At 53.9% G+C, this 15,067-nt stretch overlaps 1 protein-coding gene across 1 annotated transcript; it reads left to right on the plus strand.

Moving 5' to 3' along the window:
* The first annotated feature begins 2,021 nt into the window (after nt 1-2,021).
* On the plus strand, nt 2,022-5,345 carry CD93 (CD93 molecule). The gene is made up of 2 exons (XM_060122790.1): nt 2,022-4,312; nt 4,576-5,345. The coding sequence occupies exons 1-2, from the start codon at nt 2,391-2,393 to the stop codon at nt 4,598-4,600; spliced, it is 1,947 nt and encodes a 648-aa protein (XP_059978773.1). The 5' UTR covers nt 2,022-2,390; the 3' UTR covers nt 4,601-5,345.
* The last annotated feature ends 9,722 nt before the right edge of the window (nt 5,346-15,067 follow it).

The raw sequence follows: 15,067 nt of genomic DNA on the forward strand, positions 1-15,067 counted from the left end.
AAAGACACAGCATCATCTACGCCTGAAACCGGGGTCGCCAGTCCTCCCACACCGCTTGGGTCCCTCCGCCCACTCCCCGCAGCACAGAGGGAGGGAAGCGTCTACATGCAGGTCTCAGCCCTTCAGTGCTTCCTTCTGGATTTCAGAACAAAGCCCCCAGTGGTCACTGTTTGGGCTCGCAAGGCTCCCTCTCCCCGGGTCCTCTTCTCACTCCTCAGGCTCTGGTAGGACTGTCCTTCCTTCACTCCTTTAATAAGGTCATGTCCCTCCCTCCACAGGGCCTTGGTACATGCTATTCCCCCATGTGGACGTCACTTCCTCTCTTACCTATTCCTCCTTTAAATTCCAGCTCCCCTGCCTTTCTTCCCCAGAGGAGCCTGTCCCAACTGCCCACCCCACAACCCCGTCAGGACCTCTCCTGACTCCCTGAGGCACCTGTCACAGCTACAACTGTTCAACATGTTCAAATCTGTCCACTCTAAGAGATGTCAAGGGTCCTGAAGGCAGGAGTTTTCTCCTAGAATCCCAGTGCCGAGCCCAGCACATAATAAGGGCTTCATTAACATTGGTTGGGTGGATGGATGGATGGCTAGATGGACGGGTAGATAGATAAAAGGATGAATGCATGAATGGATAGATAGATAGATAGAACGATGGGTGGATGGATGGATGGATGAATGGTTGGACTGATGGATATATGGGTGGGTTGGTGGATAGATGGATGGATGGTTGAATGGATGGATGTATGAATGAATGGATGGATGGATAGATGGGTGTGTGGATGGTTGGGTCTCCATAGGCACTAAAGAGCACAGGGAGAATTCTATGGGTTCTAAGAAAGCATCTCTGGACTCTCGCAAACATCTGATTAAGATAAAAGGGACATAGGGAGCACCCCCTGAGGGGTCTCTGACTGGAATCTGAGATGGGTGCTTTATCCCTTGTGGAGGCTGAAAGCCCGTGAGTTCCCAACTCCCAGGACGCCCTTCTCGAATCTCTGAGGAGAGACAGTCTCTGAGGTGCCGCAGCTCAGCCCCTGGGCAGGTCCTGCCACTCTCCACCAAGCGTTCCCTCTGGGTACTGGGCCCTTACCATCCACCCAGAGCACCAGGAGTCGCGGCTCCAGTGGGGAGTGGAGCAGAAGGGGGAGTGTCCCGCCCCCTCCCCTCACTGGGGAGACTGACACATGGTCCACACAGTCTCCTGGGGAGCCCAGGAGCCCCAGGAGCCCCCGGTCACCTGCTTGTTCAGTGTCACCCTGTGCTGGCCCCTTCCTTGTCCCTGTATCACTTCCCCTCCCAAATAAACTGCTTGTCCCAAATCCTTGTCTGGGGTCTACTTCTCAGGGACCCCCAACCAGTGATAGCCCCGATGAGCAAAGCACGTCTGTCATCACAGGAAAAGAACTTTTAGATTCAAGGGCCTTTGATGAGTCGCCGTGCGGAAGGAGGTCGGCCACGGCCTGGACTGAATTTGGGCCCAGATCTCCTGCCCTTCCCGTAACCCCCGAGCTGAGGAAAAGCAGGCGTGCGAGCCCAAGGCTGTGAGGCCAGAGACATTTTCATTTTTCCTTTCTGGTGCTTTCTGTGACGCTGCTACATCACAACACAATATTTGCACTGTGAAACCCTGAAAACTGCCCAATTTCACCCAATTTGGTTGAATGTTCTCGAGGAGCTTGGCGTCGTGTTAGAAACTCAGACATTCCCACGGCCCAGTTCCTATTTTAAAATTGACTATCTATTTAAAGTTCACGATGGGGGGAATAAGAGAAAAAGACTTTCAAAGCCAAAGGGAACATGAGAGAGGGAAAAGGAAAGTCCAGTTCGCTTCTAAAAAAGGCTGAAAATTACAACCCTCCGTGGCCCCGTGTCTCAAGTCTGCGGATTTGTTTTTTCCTCTTCTGGTTGTTTGCAAAGCAAAGTGGAATTTTATTATGGGATAACCAAGTGAGTTTCTCAAGCTCCTGGCCCCCCAAATCTACTCACTCCACGGCGTGCCCTCACGCGGATGGGAAGGAGGACGGGCCCCCAAGCCGGTGTCTCCAAGCTGCAAAAGAACGTCTCCCCTCCCCTCCCCCATGCCACCGTGCTTCCTTATTCGGGACCCAGCGACGTTGCCTGGCTCCTTTTATGAACAACAAAAGCGTGATGAAGGCAACAGGAGTCAGAAGCTATTCAGCACAGGAAGCCCCCGTATCCGGTGAGGAATAAGAAGTGCAGCGACAGGATGCGCCTTGGGTCAGGGGGCCGCGGAAAGCCCTCAGCCTTTGTGTCCTTCCCTGCGACGGAGTGTCCACGTCTGAGCCCTCGGCTCCCCTCGGAGCTCAGCCGGGACTGCCGCTGTCACCGCCGGGCCGCCAGCCTCCCGCCCAGGGGAACACGGAGGCCATGATGGCCGGCTCCACCGGCCTGCTGCTGCTGCTGCTGGTGGTACAGCCCTGGGCGGGGGCTGTCGCTGCCCAGGAGGCCGTGGTCTGCGCGGGGGCTGCCTGCTACACAGCCCACAGGGTCAAGCTGAGTGCGGACGACGCCCAGCTCCGCTGCAGCAAGAAAGGGGGCAACCTGGCCACGGTGAAGAGCGAGGAGGAGGCCCTGCACGTCCAGGGCGCCCTGGCCCAGCTCCTGCCACCGGGGGCGCCCCTGACAGAGCGCATGGGCAGGTTCTGGATTGGGCTCCAGAGAGACAAGGGCAAGTGCCTGGACAGCAGCCTGCCCCTGAAGGGCTTCAGCTGGGTGGGCGGCGGGGAGGACACGTCGTATACCAACTGGCACAAGGAGGCAAAGAACTCTTGCACCTCCAAGCGCTGCGTGTCCCTGATGCTGGACCTGTCCGCGCCGGCCCTGGCTAGCCGCCTTTCCAAGTGGACCGAGGGTCCGTGTGGGAGCTCCAAGTTTTCTGGGAGCAGCATCGAGGGCTTTGTGTGCAAGTTCAGCTTCAAAGGCATGTGCTGGCCACTGACCCTGGGGGGCCCGGGCCAGGTGAATTACACCACCCCCTTCCAGGCCACCAGCTCCTCCCTGCAGGCCGTGCCCTTCGCTTCCATGGCCAACGTGGCCTGTGGGGACGGGGACGAGAGCTGGCAGCACTACTTCCTGTGCAAGGAGAAGGCCCCCGGTGTGTTTGACTGGGACAGCTCGGGGCCCCTCTGTGTCAGCCCCAAGTTCAGCTGCGACTTCAACAACGGAGGCTGCCAGCAGGACTGCTTTGAGGGTGGGGAAGGCTCCTTCCGCTGCGGCTGCCGGCCGGGGTTCCGGCTGCTGGACGACCTGGTCACCTGCGCCTCTCGGAACCCTTGCAGCTCCAGCCCATGTGGAGGGGGGTCCACGTGCGTCCCTGGGCCCCTCGGGAAGGACTTCATGTGCCACTGCCCCCCAGGCTACCGGCTAGACTCGACTCAGCAGGACTGCGTGGACATGGACGAGTGCCAGGACGCTCCCTGTGCCCAGGAGTGTGTCAACACTCTCGGGGGCTTCCGCTGCGAGTGCTGGGTGGGTTACGAGCCTGGTGGCCCCGGAGAGGGGGCCTGTGTGGATGTGGACGAGTGTGCCCCCAGCCACTCGCCCTGTGCCCAGGGCTGCACCAACACAGACGGGTCTTTCTACTGCTCCTGCGAGGAGGGCTACGTCCTGGCCGGGGAGGACGGCACCCGGTGCGTGGACGTGGACGAGTGTGCGGGCCCGCAGGGCGGCCTCTGTGACAGCCTGTGCTTCAACACGGAGGGGTCCTTCCGCTGTGGCTGCCTGCCAGGCTGGGAGCTGTCCCCCGATGGGGTCTCCTGCACCGGGGGCCTCACATCCCTAGGACCAACAGCTGGGCCTCCCCAAGGGGAGGACACGGGAGATGGAGAGGGGAGGCTCGTGTCTTTTGCTGCAACGTCCAGTCCCACCAGGGACAGCCCCGAGGGCGCCTCCACGGTGGCGCCCACCGCCAGGAGACCCTCCCTCCCAGACAGCGCCCCCATCTCCCTTGCCCCACCTGACGTGCTGGCCCCCAGTGGGTCCCCTGGTGTCTGGATGGAGGCCAGCACCCATCACCCCACGGCCACCACTGGCCGTGAGGCTTCCGCAGGTGAGGATTTCACCGCCAAGCAAAGCGACGATGGCACAGACGGGCAGAAGCTGCTCCTGTTCTACATCCTGGGCACTGTGGTGGCCATCCTGTTCCTGCTGGCTCTGGCTCTGGGGCTCCTGGTCTATCGCAAGCGCAGAGCCAAGAGGGAGGAGAAGGAGAAGAAGCCGCAGAGCGCAGCAGACAGCTACGCCTGGGTCCCTGAGCGAGCCGAGAGCAGGGCAACGGAGAACCCCTACAGGTGAAGGAGGCTGGGTTGCCAAGGGGGCGGGAGGGGGGATGCGGCAGGCACCGGCTGGGGTGGAGGCAGCGGCCATGGCATGCAGCAGGCAGAGGGCGAGGGGCAGGCATGGCCCAGGCTGGGGTCACCCGAGGACTGAGTGTGCTCACGGGCGGTGCCGCCCTGCCCGTGGCTCGGTGCCCGTGGGTCTGTCCCCACGCCCGGGGTCCAGACGGCACAGCTGGGGCAGCAGCCTCCAATGTGTCCCCATTTGTTCCCCACAGTCCGACGCCGGGGACAGACTGTTGAAACTGAGAAGGCCCCAAGACACTGACAGTGACCACCGTCCTCAGAGGCAGGTGCCTGTTGGAAGCAGGACCCCCATCCTCCTGGAAGACTGGACTGGAATCTTAGCAAATAGTTGTCAGTCTTCTCTTTAAGCGCCTGGCAACTTGAACTGTGCAGGTATCACACGCGTGTGCTGTGTAAGTGGTGGGTCCGGTGTCCTTTCAGGGATTTGATGCATGTTAACAATTCTCCCTCCCTCTCCCTGTTCAAATTCAAATGTGACTGAGTTCATTTCACCCTGATTCTGGATTGGGCGTGACAAGTCCGGTGCTAACGGGCTCCCTTTGAACTGCTTCTCTGCCCTCTTCTCTGCCCTCATAAGCATCGAAGAAGAAGTTGTGAACCAGGGAAAATTAGGACTGAAATGATTTGTGCCTCCTGGTGTGACAGAGGCTGAGTCGATCAACTGTTTGATTATTCAAGAAGCTCTGTTTCTGTCCGAGGGAACATGTTGAGGCTGGAGACATTCCTTTCCATTCCTGGGTTTCCATCTGCTTCGGTGGCACGGAGACAGAACGTTTAGTAATCGCATCTTCTAGTTCTTCAGGTTCTAGTAAGTCTTCAGTTTATTTGCAGATGAAATCTGAACAATGTGGGGAAAGTTGTACGAAGTGAGTTAGAAGTGCTTCTGAAAGCTAGAGTGAGAGGGCAGAGTTTGTTTCAAAACTACTTGAATCAATTCGTGTAAATAAATGTACTGATGTCACCACAGGCTTGATTGATGAGACAGACGCTCGTGAGGACAAAGGTCGAGGACCACTGGTCTCTGGGCCAGGCGGCCCCATGTCCCCGCTGCTGTCCTGCCCCCTCTGCAGCTGCCTGGGCTTCGATGCCCTACTGGTTTCTGGAGGATGTGAGCGAGCTGCTGGGCTGAGGTTTAAACGTGTTTTCATAAGCCTTTAGTACAGTTCACGGTGGCTGATGCCTCCTGAGAGCTGATCCTGGCTTGCGACCGTAGCACCACCAAGTCAGGACGAGTCCCGCGGGTGCTGGCCCAGAGCTGCCTACGGCACAGGAATCCCCGGGCTCTTTTCCTTAAAAAAGGGGGCGAGAGGGAAGGAAGCAAGAATGAGAGAATAACTACGATCTTGTGCAACCGCAGACACTGCTCACAGCCGTTTTAATTTATAGCCTCGCGTTTAAGTGCTCACTTGCAAAGATTTCCCACAACTAAGACTGTTGTTGTCGGTGGCTCTCTGTCCCTGCCAGTTCTGCCTGGGTGCCTGGAAAGCAGCCCGGGTTCACTGCAGGCCGGAGCCCTTAGAAGCTGCCTGAGCAGCACAGGAGGCCCGGGCACCCAGAGGGCATGGGGGCTCGGCCGCTCTGGTGCAGGACAGAGAGAGGTAACTTGCCAGGATCCACACTCCGCCCCAGAGCTCGGCACTCTGCGTGCACGGCCTTCAGAGTCAAGGAGGTGCCCTTTTGCTAGTTTTGAAATGTAGGTGCTTTAGCTTCGTTTTTGGGGTTTTTTTTTGCGGTACGCGGGCCTCTCACTGTTGTGGCCTCTCCCGTTGCGGAGCACAGGCTCCGGACGCGCAGGCTCAGCGGCCATGGCTCACGGGCCCAGCCGCTCTGCAGCGTGTGGGATCTTCCCGGACTGGGGCACGAACCCGTGTCCCCTGCATCGGCAGGCGGACTCTCAACCACTGCGCCACCAGGGAAGCCCTATAGCTCCATTTTTGAAGAAAAGAAAATGGAAAACTGGAGGGGGTTGGGGGAAGGAAGTAAGGAGAGAGGCCTGATAGGACCCAGGAGGGGGTTCGAAGTGTCTGCTTTCTAAAGCCACCTAATATTCTGCAGTTCCCACTCGGAACACTGGGGTTTAGCACTCCAGGGGGCGAAGGCTGTGTCCCTCGGCCCCGGAGTGGTGTGCCGTGCGGCGCTGACCATCGGGCTGCCCGTGGCAGTGTGTGCACTTCGTGGCTGGCGTCTGCACTTACAGGAGGTGCTTTCCTCTAGGGCCTTACGGCCCTCACCCTTGTCACTGGGGCGAGCGGGACATTGCTAGTCCAGGCTGCCCCTGACCCCCGTGGTCCCCTGGCTTTGAATTGGCTGAGGTCACCGACGTGCCCTTGGTTTCAGCGTTCATGTGGTTTCTTCTACAGTCCAGCCCCATCTGGTCTCCGTGTTTGAATTCTTCTCTGGTTGGGGTGGGGAGGTGAATAGGCAGCCCTGTCCCACCTCCCACCCACTGCGACATCCCCCCCGGGGGCGGGTGGGGAGAAATGGGGGGATAAATCACAGTTTCTCCAAAGCCCCTCCGTCAGAGGCAGCCCCTCTGCAGGCGAGTGGGGTCTACCTGCCCTCACAGCCACAGCCCAGCAGTGGCCGCCGTCCCCAGACTGGACCACCTCGGGCAGTGACTGATGAAACGCCTCAAACCGAGGGTTTCTTCTCCCACTGAACACGGCTGTCATTTTGTGCCAGGATATTTGCATCCTGGTTTTGGGAGCTCGGGGCCAATTGACAAAGTATCCATTTATCCAGAGGCCCAGATGGCTCGGCCGTGACATCCAGGGAAACGGACAGATGGACGTGGGGAGAGGTGGGCTCTGCCACACAGAGATTCCTCCAGCCGTGACCCTGGGCTGGACGGGGGCAGACCAGGCACTGTTCTGTCCCTGATTCCCTGACCTGCTGAGAGGCAGAGCAAGCTGAGTGTTGGGGTCAAGGAGAGGCTCCCCTTGGCAACAGGTTCAAAGACAATTTGGACTTTCCTCCAAAGAATTTCTCATGGTTCACTAATTTTATATTCGGGACAAACTCACCACCTCCTCAGGAGATAAATTAAAGGGAGGATGTCTCCCTAAACACACCCGTTCCTGAAGTTCAGGGATGATCCCTGAAATCACTGCTCTTTTCTCTCGTTGGCCATTGGGAGGGGCTGATGCCGGAGGACAGTCCCCTGGGGAAGCCGAGTGTAGACAGTCAAGGGGGGGCGGTTCTTCAAAATCACCTTGGGCGTGGAGGACCTGGTGAGTGACCTTTGTGCGATGAGCCCCGGCTGCTCCACAGTGTGGCCTTGAGGCAGAAGCAGCTGTGCTGGTGTCCCTTTCGGTGCCTGAGCCATGTTCCCAGCGGCATTAAGTAGGTGAATTTGCCAGTTCTGGCTTGAGGCCGGGAGGGATGCAGGCTGCGGTCACCACCAGGCCTGGCAAGGCCATCTCAGGCCTAAGTGCCTGTCAAGGAGAGACAAGCAACCTCTCCTAAAGGCTCGTCCTCACATCTTCCCCATGATCAGGCAAGAAAGTGGAATAAAAAATTAAACATGTATGTGTGGTGCAGGAGGAGCTGAATTGGGAATGAGTCTCTCTCTTGCACACACATGTGTAGCTGCGTCTTTTATGTCCTGGTCATGAGCCCTCATTTGAGCACATTGTGAGGGGCCTGGATTTCACCCCTGAACAACCTCTGAAGGGTGTGGATTTGATCATTAGCTGCTTTTATTCCAAATCTCTTTCCCATATATAATTCTGTGAAAACTAAGAGAACAGAGATGAGATTTGACCCCCCAAAAAAGCACTAAATTCAAAATGACACAGTTTTTTAAATTTTATTTTATTTTATTTTTTATTTTTTATTTTTTTGCGGTACGTGGGCCTCTCACTGTTGTGGCCTCTCCGGTTGCGGAGCACAGGCTCCGGACACGCAGGCTCAGCGGCGATGGCTCACGGGCCTAGCCGTTCCGCGGCATGTGGGATCTTCCCGGATCGGGGCACAAACCCGCGTCCCCTGCATCGGCAGGCGGACTCTCAACCACTGCGCCACCAGGGAAGCCCCACAGCATTTTTTTTAAAGCAAATCTAGGAAAGCCTTTTCCTATTATTTTTCTTTTTAGCTTCTCCATTGTCTAAACCAGGAAAACAGGAAAGCATTGCTTTCTAGCAGCTGCAAAATGGTGTAATGTCCCCTACATATTTCCATCCCTGAAACAATAGGTTTAGCATGGGAATCTGAGATATAAAATCCCCGAAAACATCAGTCCCTCTCTGGCCGCAAAACCCACTGCTTAAATCTGGGTGGTTTGTGGCGTTTGCCAACCAACAAAAAGAGGATGATAAAATTCTCCATGTGTTCGATAATCAAATACCTTACCCCATTCCAGATTCCAGGGACCAATACTCACCGAAGTGCTTTTTGAAAAAAACGCAGTGTGTTTTGGTCTGTTCACGGAGATAATGCCCATCCGTTTTAAGAAGAAATTTTGGAGTTCCTTTCTCGCATTGTTCCTCTTATCTGCAAGGGGGCAAGTGTTTCCTCTCAGCAGATTTCGCCCACTGGCCTGAAGCTCTTTTTGCATATTTGGCTTAAGCTTGAAATAGATCATAGGCGAGGCCTGGCTCGGTGATATTAGATGCAATGATATTAGATATTAGATGTAAATGTCAGCAGTCCCTCCACGAGCGCTAAATGAGAATGTAAGTCTTTTTGGATGTGTGTATTTGAAGTTTGCTCCCCTGATGCTGGAATCATGGGCTTTCTATGTGGGGTTATTTCACCCCAGGCCGGGGGAGGGTGGGTTGCACGCCGCGCTGCCCTCAGGCCTCTGAGAAGCTGAGTGGCACCTCCGTCAGCCTCAGAAGTGGGTTGTCCTCCTTTGCGCTTTGTTACGCACCTGGCCTAATAAACTCCGATATACATCGCTGTCAACATGTTTTAATATGTTTCATAACAGCTCAAAATACACAGCAGAAACTACATTCAAATGTATCTGTGTCCCTTTTCAGAGATACCTTGACGGCTTGCCTCCTTACCCACTGGAGGTAACACTGGCCCCAGGGCACCTAGGTTGGGGGAGACCCGGGGGGCACCCAGGCCCCCGTCTGTGCTTCCAGATGCTGCCCTCTGATCCTGAGCCCGTGCTCCACGCCGCCACCTCCACCGTCTGATTCCCTGCATTTTTTTTTTTAATTATTTATTTATTTTTGGCTGTGTTGGGTCTTCGTTTCTGTGCGAGGGCTTTCTCTAGTTGCGGCGAGCGGGGGCCACTCTTCATCGCGGTGCGCGGGCCTCTCACTGTCGTGGCCTCTCTTGTTGCGGAGGACAAGCTTCAGACGCGCAGGCTCAGTAGTTGTGGCTCACGGGCCTAGTTGCTCCGCGGCATGTGGGATCTTCCCAGACCAGGGCTCGAACCCGTGTCCCCTGCATTGGCAGACAGATTCCCAACCACTGTACCACCAGGGAAGCCCCTCCCTGCATCTTTTTAGTTGCATGGGTGACACCTGGTGCAGGATTAAACGTGTCCAATTGGTGTGATGTGTAAACACTGCTCTGTAATGATCATAGGAGCATTTATCACCACTTGGTCAGCAAACATTTTCCAGCTTATTTAACTGATTGGACAGACCAACTGGCTTGCTCATTGCTTGGCTGCATAAACGTCACCATGACTGGAGGCTGGGGCAGCAGATGGTGGTTGATTCCCAGTCCACCTGCTTTTCAGATTGTGTACTTGGTAAGAACAGGGCTTACGGAGGATCAAGGGCTCTCCAGTGATACTAATGGCCCGGACACTTGTGATAAACAGTCATTACTGGGGTCCAATAAAGATGATCCTTGAGCTGTCTAGCCACTAACAGAATCCATTTGGAAATTATATCTTAATATGAAGAACCATGGCTGACCCCACCACAACGTACACACTCACACAGAGACACGCACCGCAAACACAGACACACAAGGGCCCCCACAGACACAAAGAGACACACAAACACACACAATCCTAACATCCTGTTTCATACTGAAATACCTGAGGCCAGGGTTTCCTGATTTATGGGAAAAGCCCATGAACAAAAATGCCACAATTTAGCGGCAAGTCCTCTTAGTGACTTAAAACGACGTAAATGCTAGTAAATCTTTCAAATATGATTCATTCACAAAAAAATCGATTTATACAGAGTTATACCTACTGCACAACGCAAGTATATCTGTGACAGACAACACGTAGATTAAAATGAAAGACCAACATACACATCACGTACCTTCCACGGCTTTAACGTGGACTGAACGAGTATGCCCCGTTTTCAGCTGACTCCTAAGTCCATTCAGTAAGAGGAGACAGAGACAATAAACCCCAAACCAAAAAGCCTCAGCTCAGTCTCTCCTTGAATTATATTGTGACATTACAGTTGCTTAAAAAGAGAACCATGCCTCATCCCCTTACACCCTGGCTCATCCTTTTCGGAGGAAATGAAGGCCAGGTAAGCGGTGAAAAGTGAAAAAAGAGGCCCAGAGTGAAAGGTCGGGGAGAAGCCCCGAGGCCAGCCGCCACTCCAGGGAACTTGACCCGAGGGGCCGCTCTTTGCAGGCCTGAGCAAACCCTCCCAAACCTCCAGGAGCCCACAGCCAGAGTTCCCCACGTGCTGCCACTCGGGTTCTGTTTGTTGGGTTTTTTATTTGAGGTTTGTCACCATTGACTTGGATGTTAGTCCTCCCTTGTGGTGGAAATTGGTCCATAGAATTCAACTGCATGGAGGGAAGGAGGGGAAGAATGGAGGATAAACAGAGAGGGAAGAAAGGAAGGAGAGGGAGGGAGAGAAAGGGGGCAGGGGATGCTCAAATGAAGGTCAAGGTGAAGGTCATTGGGCCCCAACTGCACATCTTGGCTTTCAGTTTAAGACAGTGCAGGGCCGTTTTCCCCTCTGTGCCATCTCTAACCTCCTGGGTCACATGGTGGAGCAGCTGAGCTGCATTCTGCCGATCCCGGTGGAGGACCAAAACCCTTCGCGTTGTGCTCTTGTCACCTTTCCCTGAAAAGCACTGCTTATCTCGTCCCCTTCACGTTTCACACTTGTCCGCATCATTGATATCATAGAGTCTTAAGCTGGGTCCACGATGTCTGCTCTGTTGAGCTCCTTCTGAATTCAAATATCCCATGAAAATAAGGACACTTGTGAGGTGGAGGAAAATAATTGTGCCTCTTACCTTCTTTCTCCAGGGTCTTCCTTTCCCCAAAAGATTATGTCCCAAACCTAAGTGTTGCAATTCCTTGTCAAACCCGTCATCTCCGCACCCGAGAGTAGTGCCCCTGTGTGTCCCAGCCCTCACCCTCATGGTCAAGGTCAAGGTCGCAGTGTGTGTGGGGTGCAGTCCTGCACACTCGTCACACCAGTTTGTCCATCATCTTTGTCCAAGTCATCGTCTCTCATGGGGGTCAGCTTTGTCACTTCTTGTATTTCTGTCTTCTTTGTCTTCTCCTTAAAGCTGTGCTGTTGGGTGATTGAAGTGCATTTGGCATATTGCTTTCTTTACCAATATGAAATATAACTTTTTGGACATTTTCAGGTCAAATTATATTTTGTCTAACACTTGAGACTGATAAACCTAATCTGTGGCATTTTATGAATACAAATTTTTCAGTGAAAATTTCTTTGTTTTCCGCTTTCTTTATGTTTGTCTCTATGTGTTCCCATCCTGCCTGCCCTGGGTCCTCTTTCTCCATCGTAGGAGGCTGGAGCCCCTGCAGGGCCTCAGCCCAGAGGGTCTGAGTGAGTAGGTCTGGGCTGCAGCCCGAGAATCTGCATTTCTAGCAGGTTTCCCGGGGAAGCTGCTATTGCTGGTCTGGGGGTCCACCAGGAGGGCCTCTCCTTTATCCATTTGGGGGCAGTATTCTTCTCTCATTGTTGGGAGCATTCCCTCCTGACCATCCTCTTGACTCTCTTATTCTGGAAGTGGTTTTGGATGGTCCTCTGCCCTGTGTCCCTTGACTTTCCTCCGCTCCTTGTCTTTCTTCCATCTTGAGGTGACTGAAATCATACCTTCTCTCCAGCCCTCCCAGTGGCCCTTGCCCTTCCCAAAGCGCTGGTCACCTTCTGACACCGTGTATCATCTCCTCCAGTAATTATGATTTATTATTTATTGTCTATATTTATATATATGTAAGCTCCTCCAGGGCAGATTTCTGTTGTTGTTTGGTCCCTGATATGCCCCAGGCCTGGCACACAGTGGTGCTCAATAACTGTTTGTCGGATGCATGGCTGCCCTGGGGGCCCTGGAGCAGGACAGCAGGCAGGGGGAGCCAACGCCGCACCCAGAGGGCCCTATTTTAAACCCTGATGTTGTCCGTGGCCTCCTCTCCGACCAGAGTCCACTAGCTGCCCCGCCGCTGTCTGCTCACCCCGCCCCGTCTCCGGCAGAGGGCACTGCGCACACTCAGGACGTCCCTACTGCTCTTGGACAGTTGCTCTCATATCCATCTGGTCTCCAGGCTCCCTTTGTTCCAGAAGCAGACCTGGAGACAGGGATTCCAGTGCAAGTAGTTTATTGGGGAGGACAGCGTTAGCGGTAGAGTCATGGGGAGGTGATACAACCGTGGAAACTCTGGGAATGTATTCTACCCGAGGGCCAAGGGAGCCGGGGTATTGATACACCAACTGCGCCAATAATGGATGGGGCTGCTGCAGGGTGATGGGTAATCCCCGGCACTTCCAGAGCGGCCTCCACTCTTGGGATGGGAGAAGACTTCAGGTACAGAGACGCAGACATGGGAGGATGGAATTTGACCTGACCACAGTGACAGTCTCAGGGCTGTGGCTGGGCCCCCAGTCGCATCCTCACCCGTCCTCACCTGTCCCCTACACCTGGCTGAGACAGACCTTCCTTCCTCCACAAGTCACAGCAGATTTCTTCAGGAGGCAGCTGAGTCCCTGAAGAGAGAGTTCTCTTCCAGATTTCTTTGATGGCCCCGTCCCTTTGTTCTTGGCATGACTGCTCAATGTTCCTGTGCCTGTCTTCTTGCAAGGCTGGGAGGCACCTGAGGGAAGGGTGAGCCTCACACAGAGCTTTACACGCAACCAGGTTTCAAATGTTGTCAACGTAAGGCCACCTGGATAGATAGTTCACAGGACACGTTATTAAAGCCATGTGGCAGGAAAATTCACCAAACTTTTATTACTACAAGATAGAAAGTGGTATTTATTTATTGGGAAACAGCCAGTATCACTCTCCCCACTTCATAGGCAAAGAACCGGAAGCACAGAGTAGTTGCTAAACTTGTCCATGGTCACAGCTGACGAGTGGTGAAGTAGGGCTGTGAAATCCTGCATCCTCACCGCATCACTAGGTCTCACTGCCTCTGACTAAACGCAAAAGTGTCAACCAGCAGCCAGTGAGGAGACAGGCTGGCTCTCAACCTATTTGAGACAGGAAGGTGGAACACTGAGCAATGATGGGTATTTCTAACAATAGCTTATGTCCAAATGAGCATCCCTATATCTGCGCTTGTGTATTCCCCCAACCACACACGCATGTGCACACACAGACACACACACACACACACACACACACACACACACACTAGTACTGCTCAAAAGCTCTCTGCCATCCCCAGAGAGTTTGTGCACCTGAGACCCGCCATGATCTGAGGGCGCATCTTGTGTCTGTGCCCTCATTGACCCCGCAGGGGCCTTCCCGGTTCTGTCTTGGTCACAATGGTACGTTCGTGTGTCGCGGAGGAGGAGGCGTGGCTGTATCCTGCCGTCAGAGGTGACTTCTCCACTGGACCTCTTGTGCACAGTGATGGGAATGTCAGAGGTGCACCTTCATCAGAAACAGCTGGCTAGTTTCTTAAAAAGTTAAGCATACACATATGACCTACCAGTTCTGCTCTTAGACGTTTACTCAAGGGCAATGAAACCAGGATCCTCACATTCTTGGCCACAGGTATTCACAGGAGGTTTATTTACAGAGCACGGACCTGGACACACCTTCTGTGCCCAGTCTTCTCTCTACCTCCGTCCAGGGCAGCTCGGGAATCATGAATCCCCTTCATTTTCCTGGCCTCCATCCAAAGATGCACATACCTCATGAAGAAGAGGTCTCCCCGCCACCCCCTCATCTGCTCCACGCCCACTCCCCCCCACAACACCATGCTGAGTATTATCTTTTCAGATTCACAGTGTCCTGTTCCTTCTCTTATCTCCCTCCTTCAAGTCCTCTAACTGCATTTCCCTCTGAGCAATGGCCAAACCCTACCCTTGGTCTTCAGGCCCTGCACTTTCAGGGAAGCATCTTTTACTATGGGAACAGCCGTTCATGTTATTAAAATTCATAGGTAAGAACAACTTTGGAAAAGCTCCTGGGCGCTGCAGATGCCAGGTTTGAAGTGAGACCAGTGTCTGCAGTAATGTCATGGCCCTTCTTTAAGAGGCTTTTTCAGAGGGGACCAGATGCCCAGAATGGCTTTGATGTTCAGAGACTGGATTTGGTGTTTAATGGTTTGAGGCTGAAATGAAATGCTGTTTGTTAACTTTAGTGACATGCTGAACGTTCTTCAACATGAGGCACTTATCCTTTTTTGAGCATAGGAAAAGATGATTCATTTGGACCTTGTTATTTCAAAATTTGGAGTCACGTGGTCTGGAATCAACTCATGCATTAGCTTAACAAACAAGAAAACAAATCACAATGAATGAATGAATGAATAAATAA

The sequence above is a fragment of the Lagenorhynchus albirostris genome, chromosome 15 (assembly GCF_949774975.1).
Source record: "Lagenorhynchus albirostris chromosome 15, mLagAlb1.1, whole genome shotgun sequence".
Classification (NCBI taxonomy): Eukaryota; Metazoa; Chordata; class Mammalia; order Artiodactyla; family Delphinidae; genus Lagenorhynchus; species Lagenorhynchus albirostris.

Bases quoted from the DNA above. Each gene is read 5' to 3' on its own strand.
- CD93 (XM_060122790.1), top strand. From the start codon at position 2,391: ATGATGGCCGGCTCCACCGGCCTGCTGCTGCTGCTGCTGGTGGTACAG. The intron at 4,313-4,575 runs GTGAAGGAGGCT...TGTTCCCCACAG, and splicing joins GCAACGGAGAACCCCTACAG to TCCGACGCCGGGGACAGACT.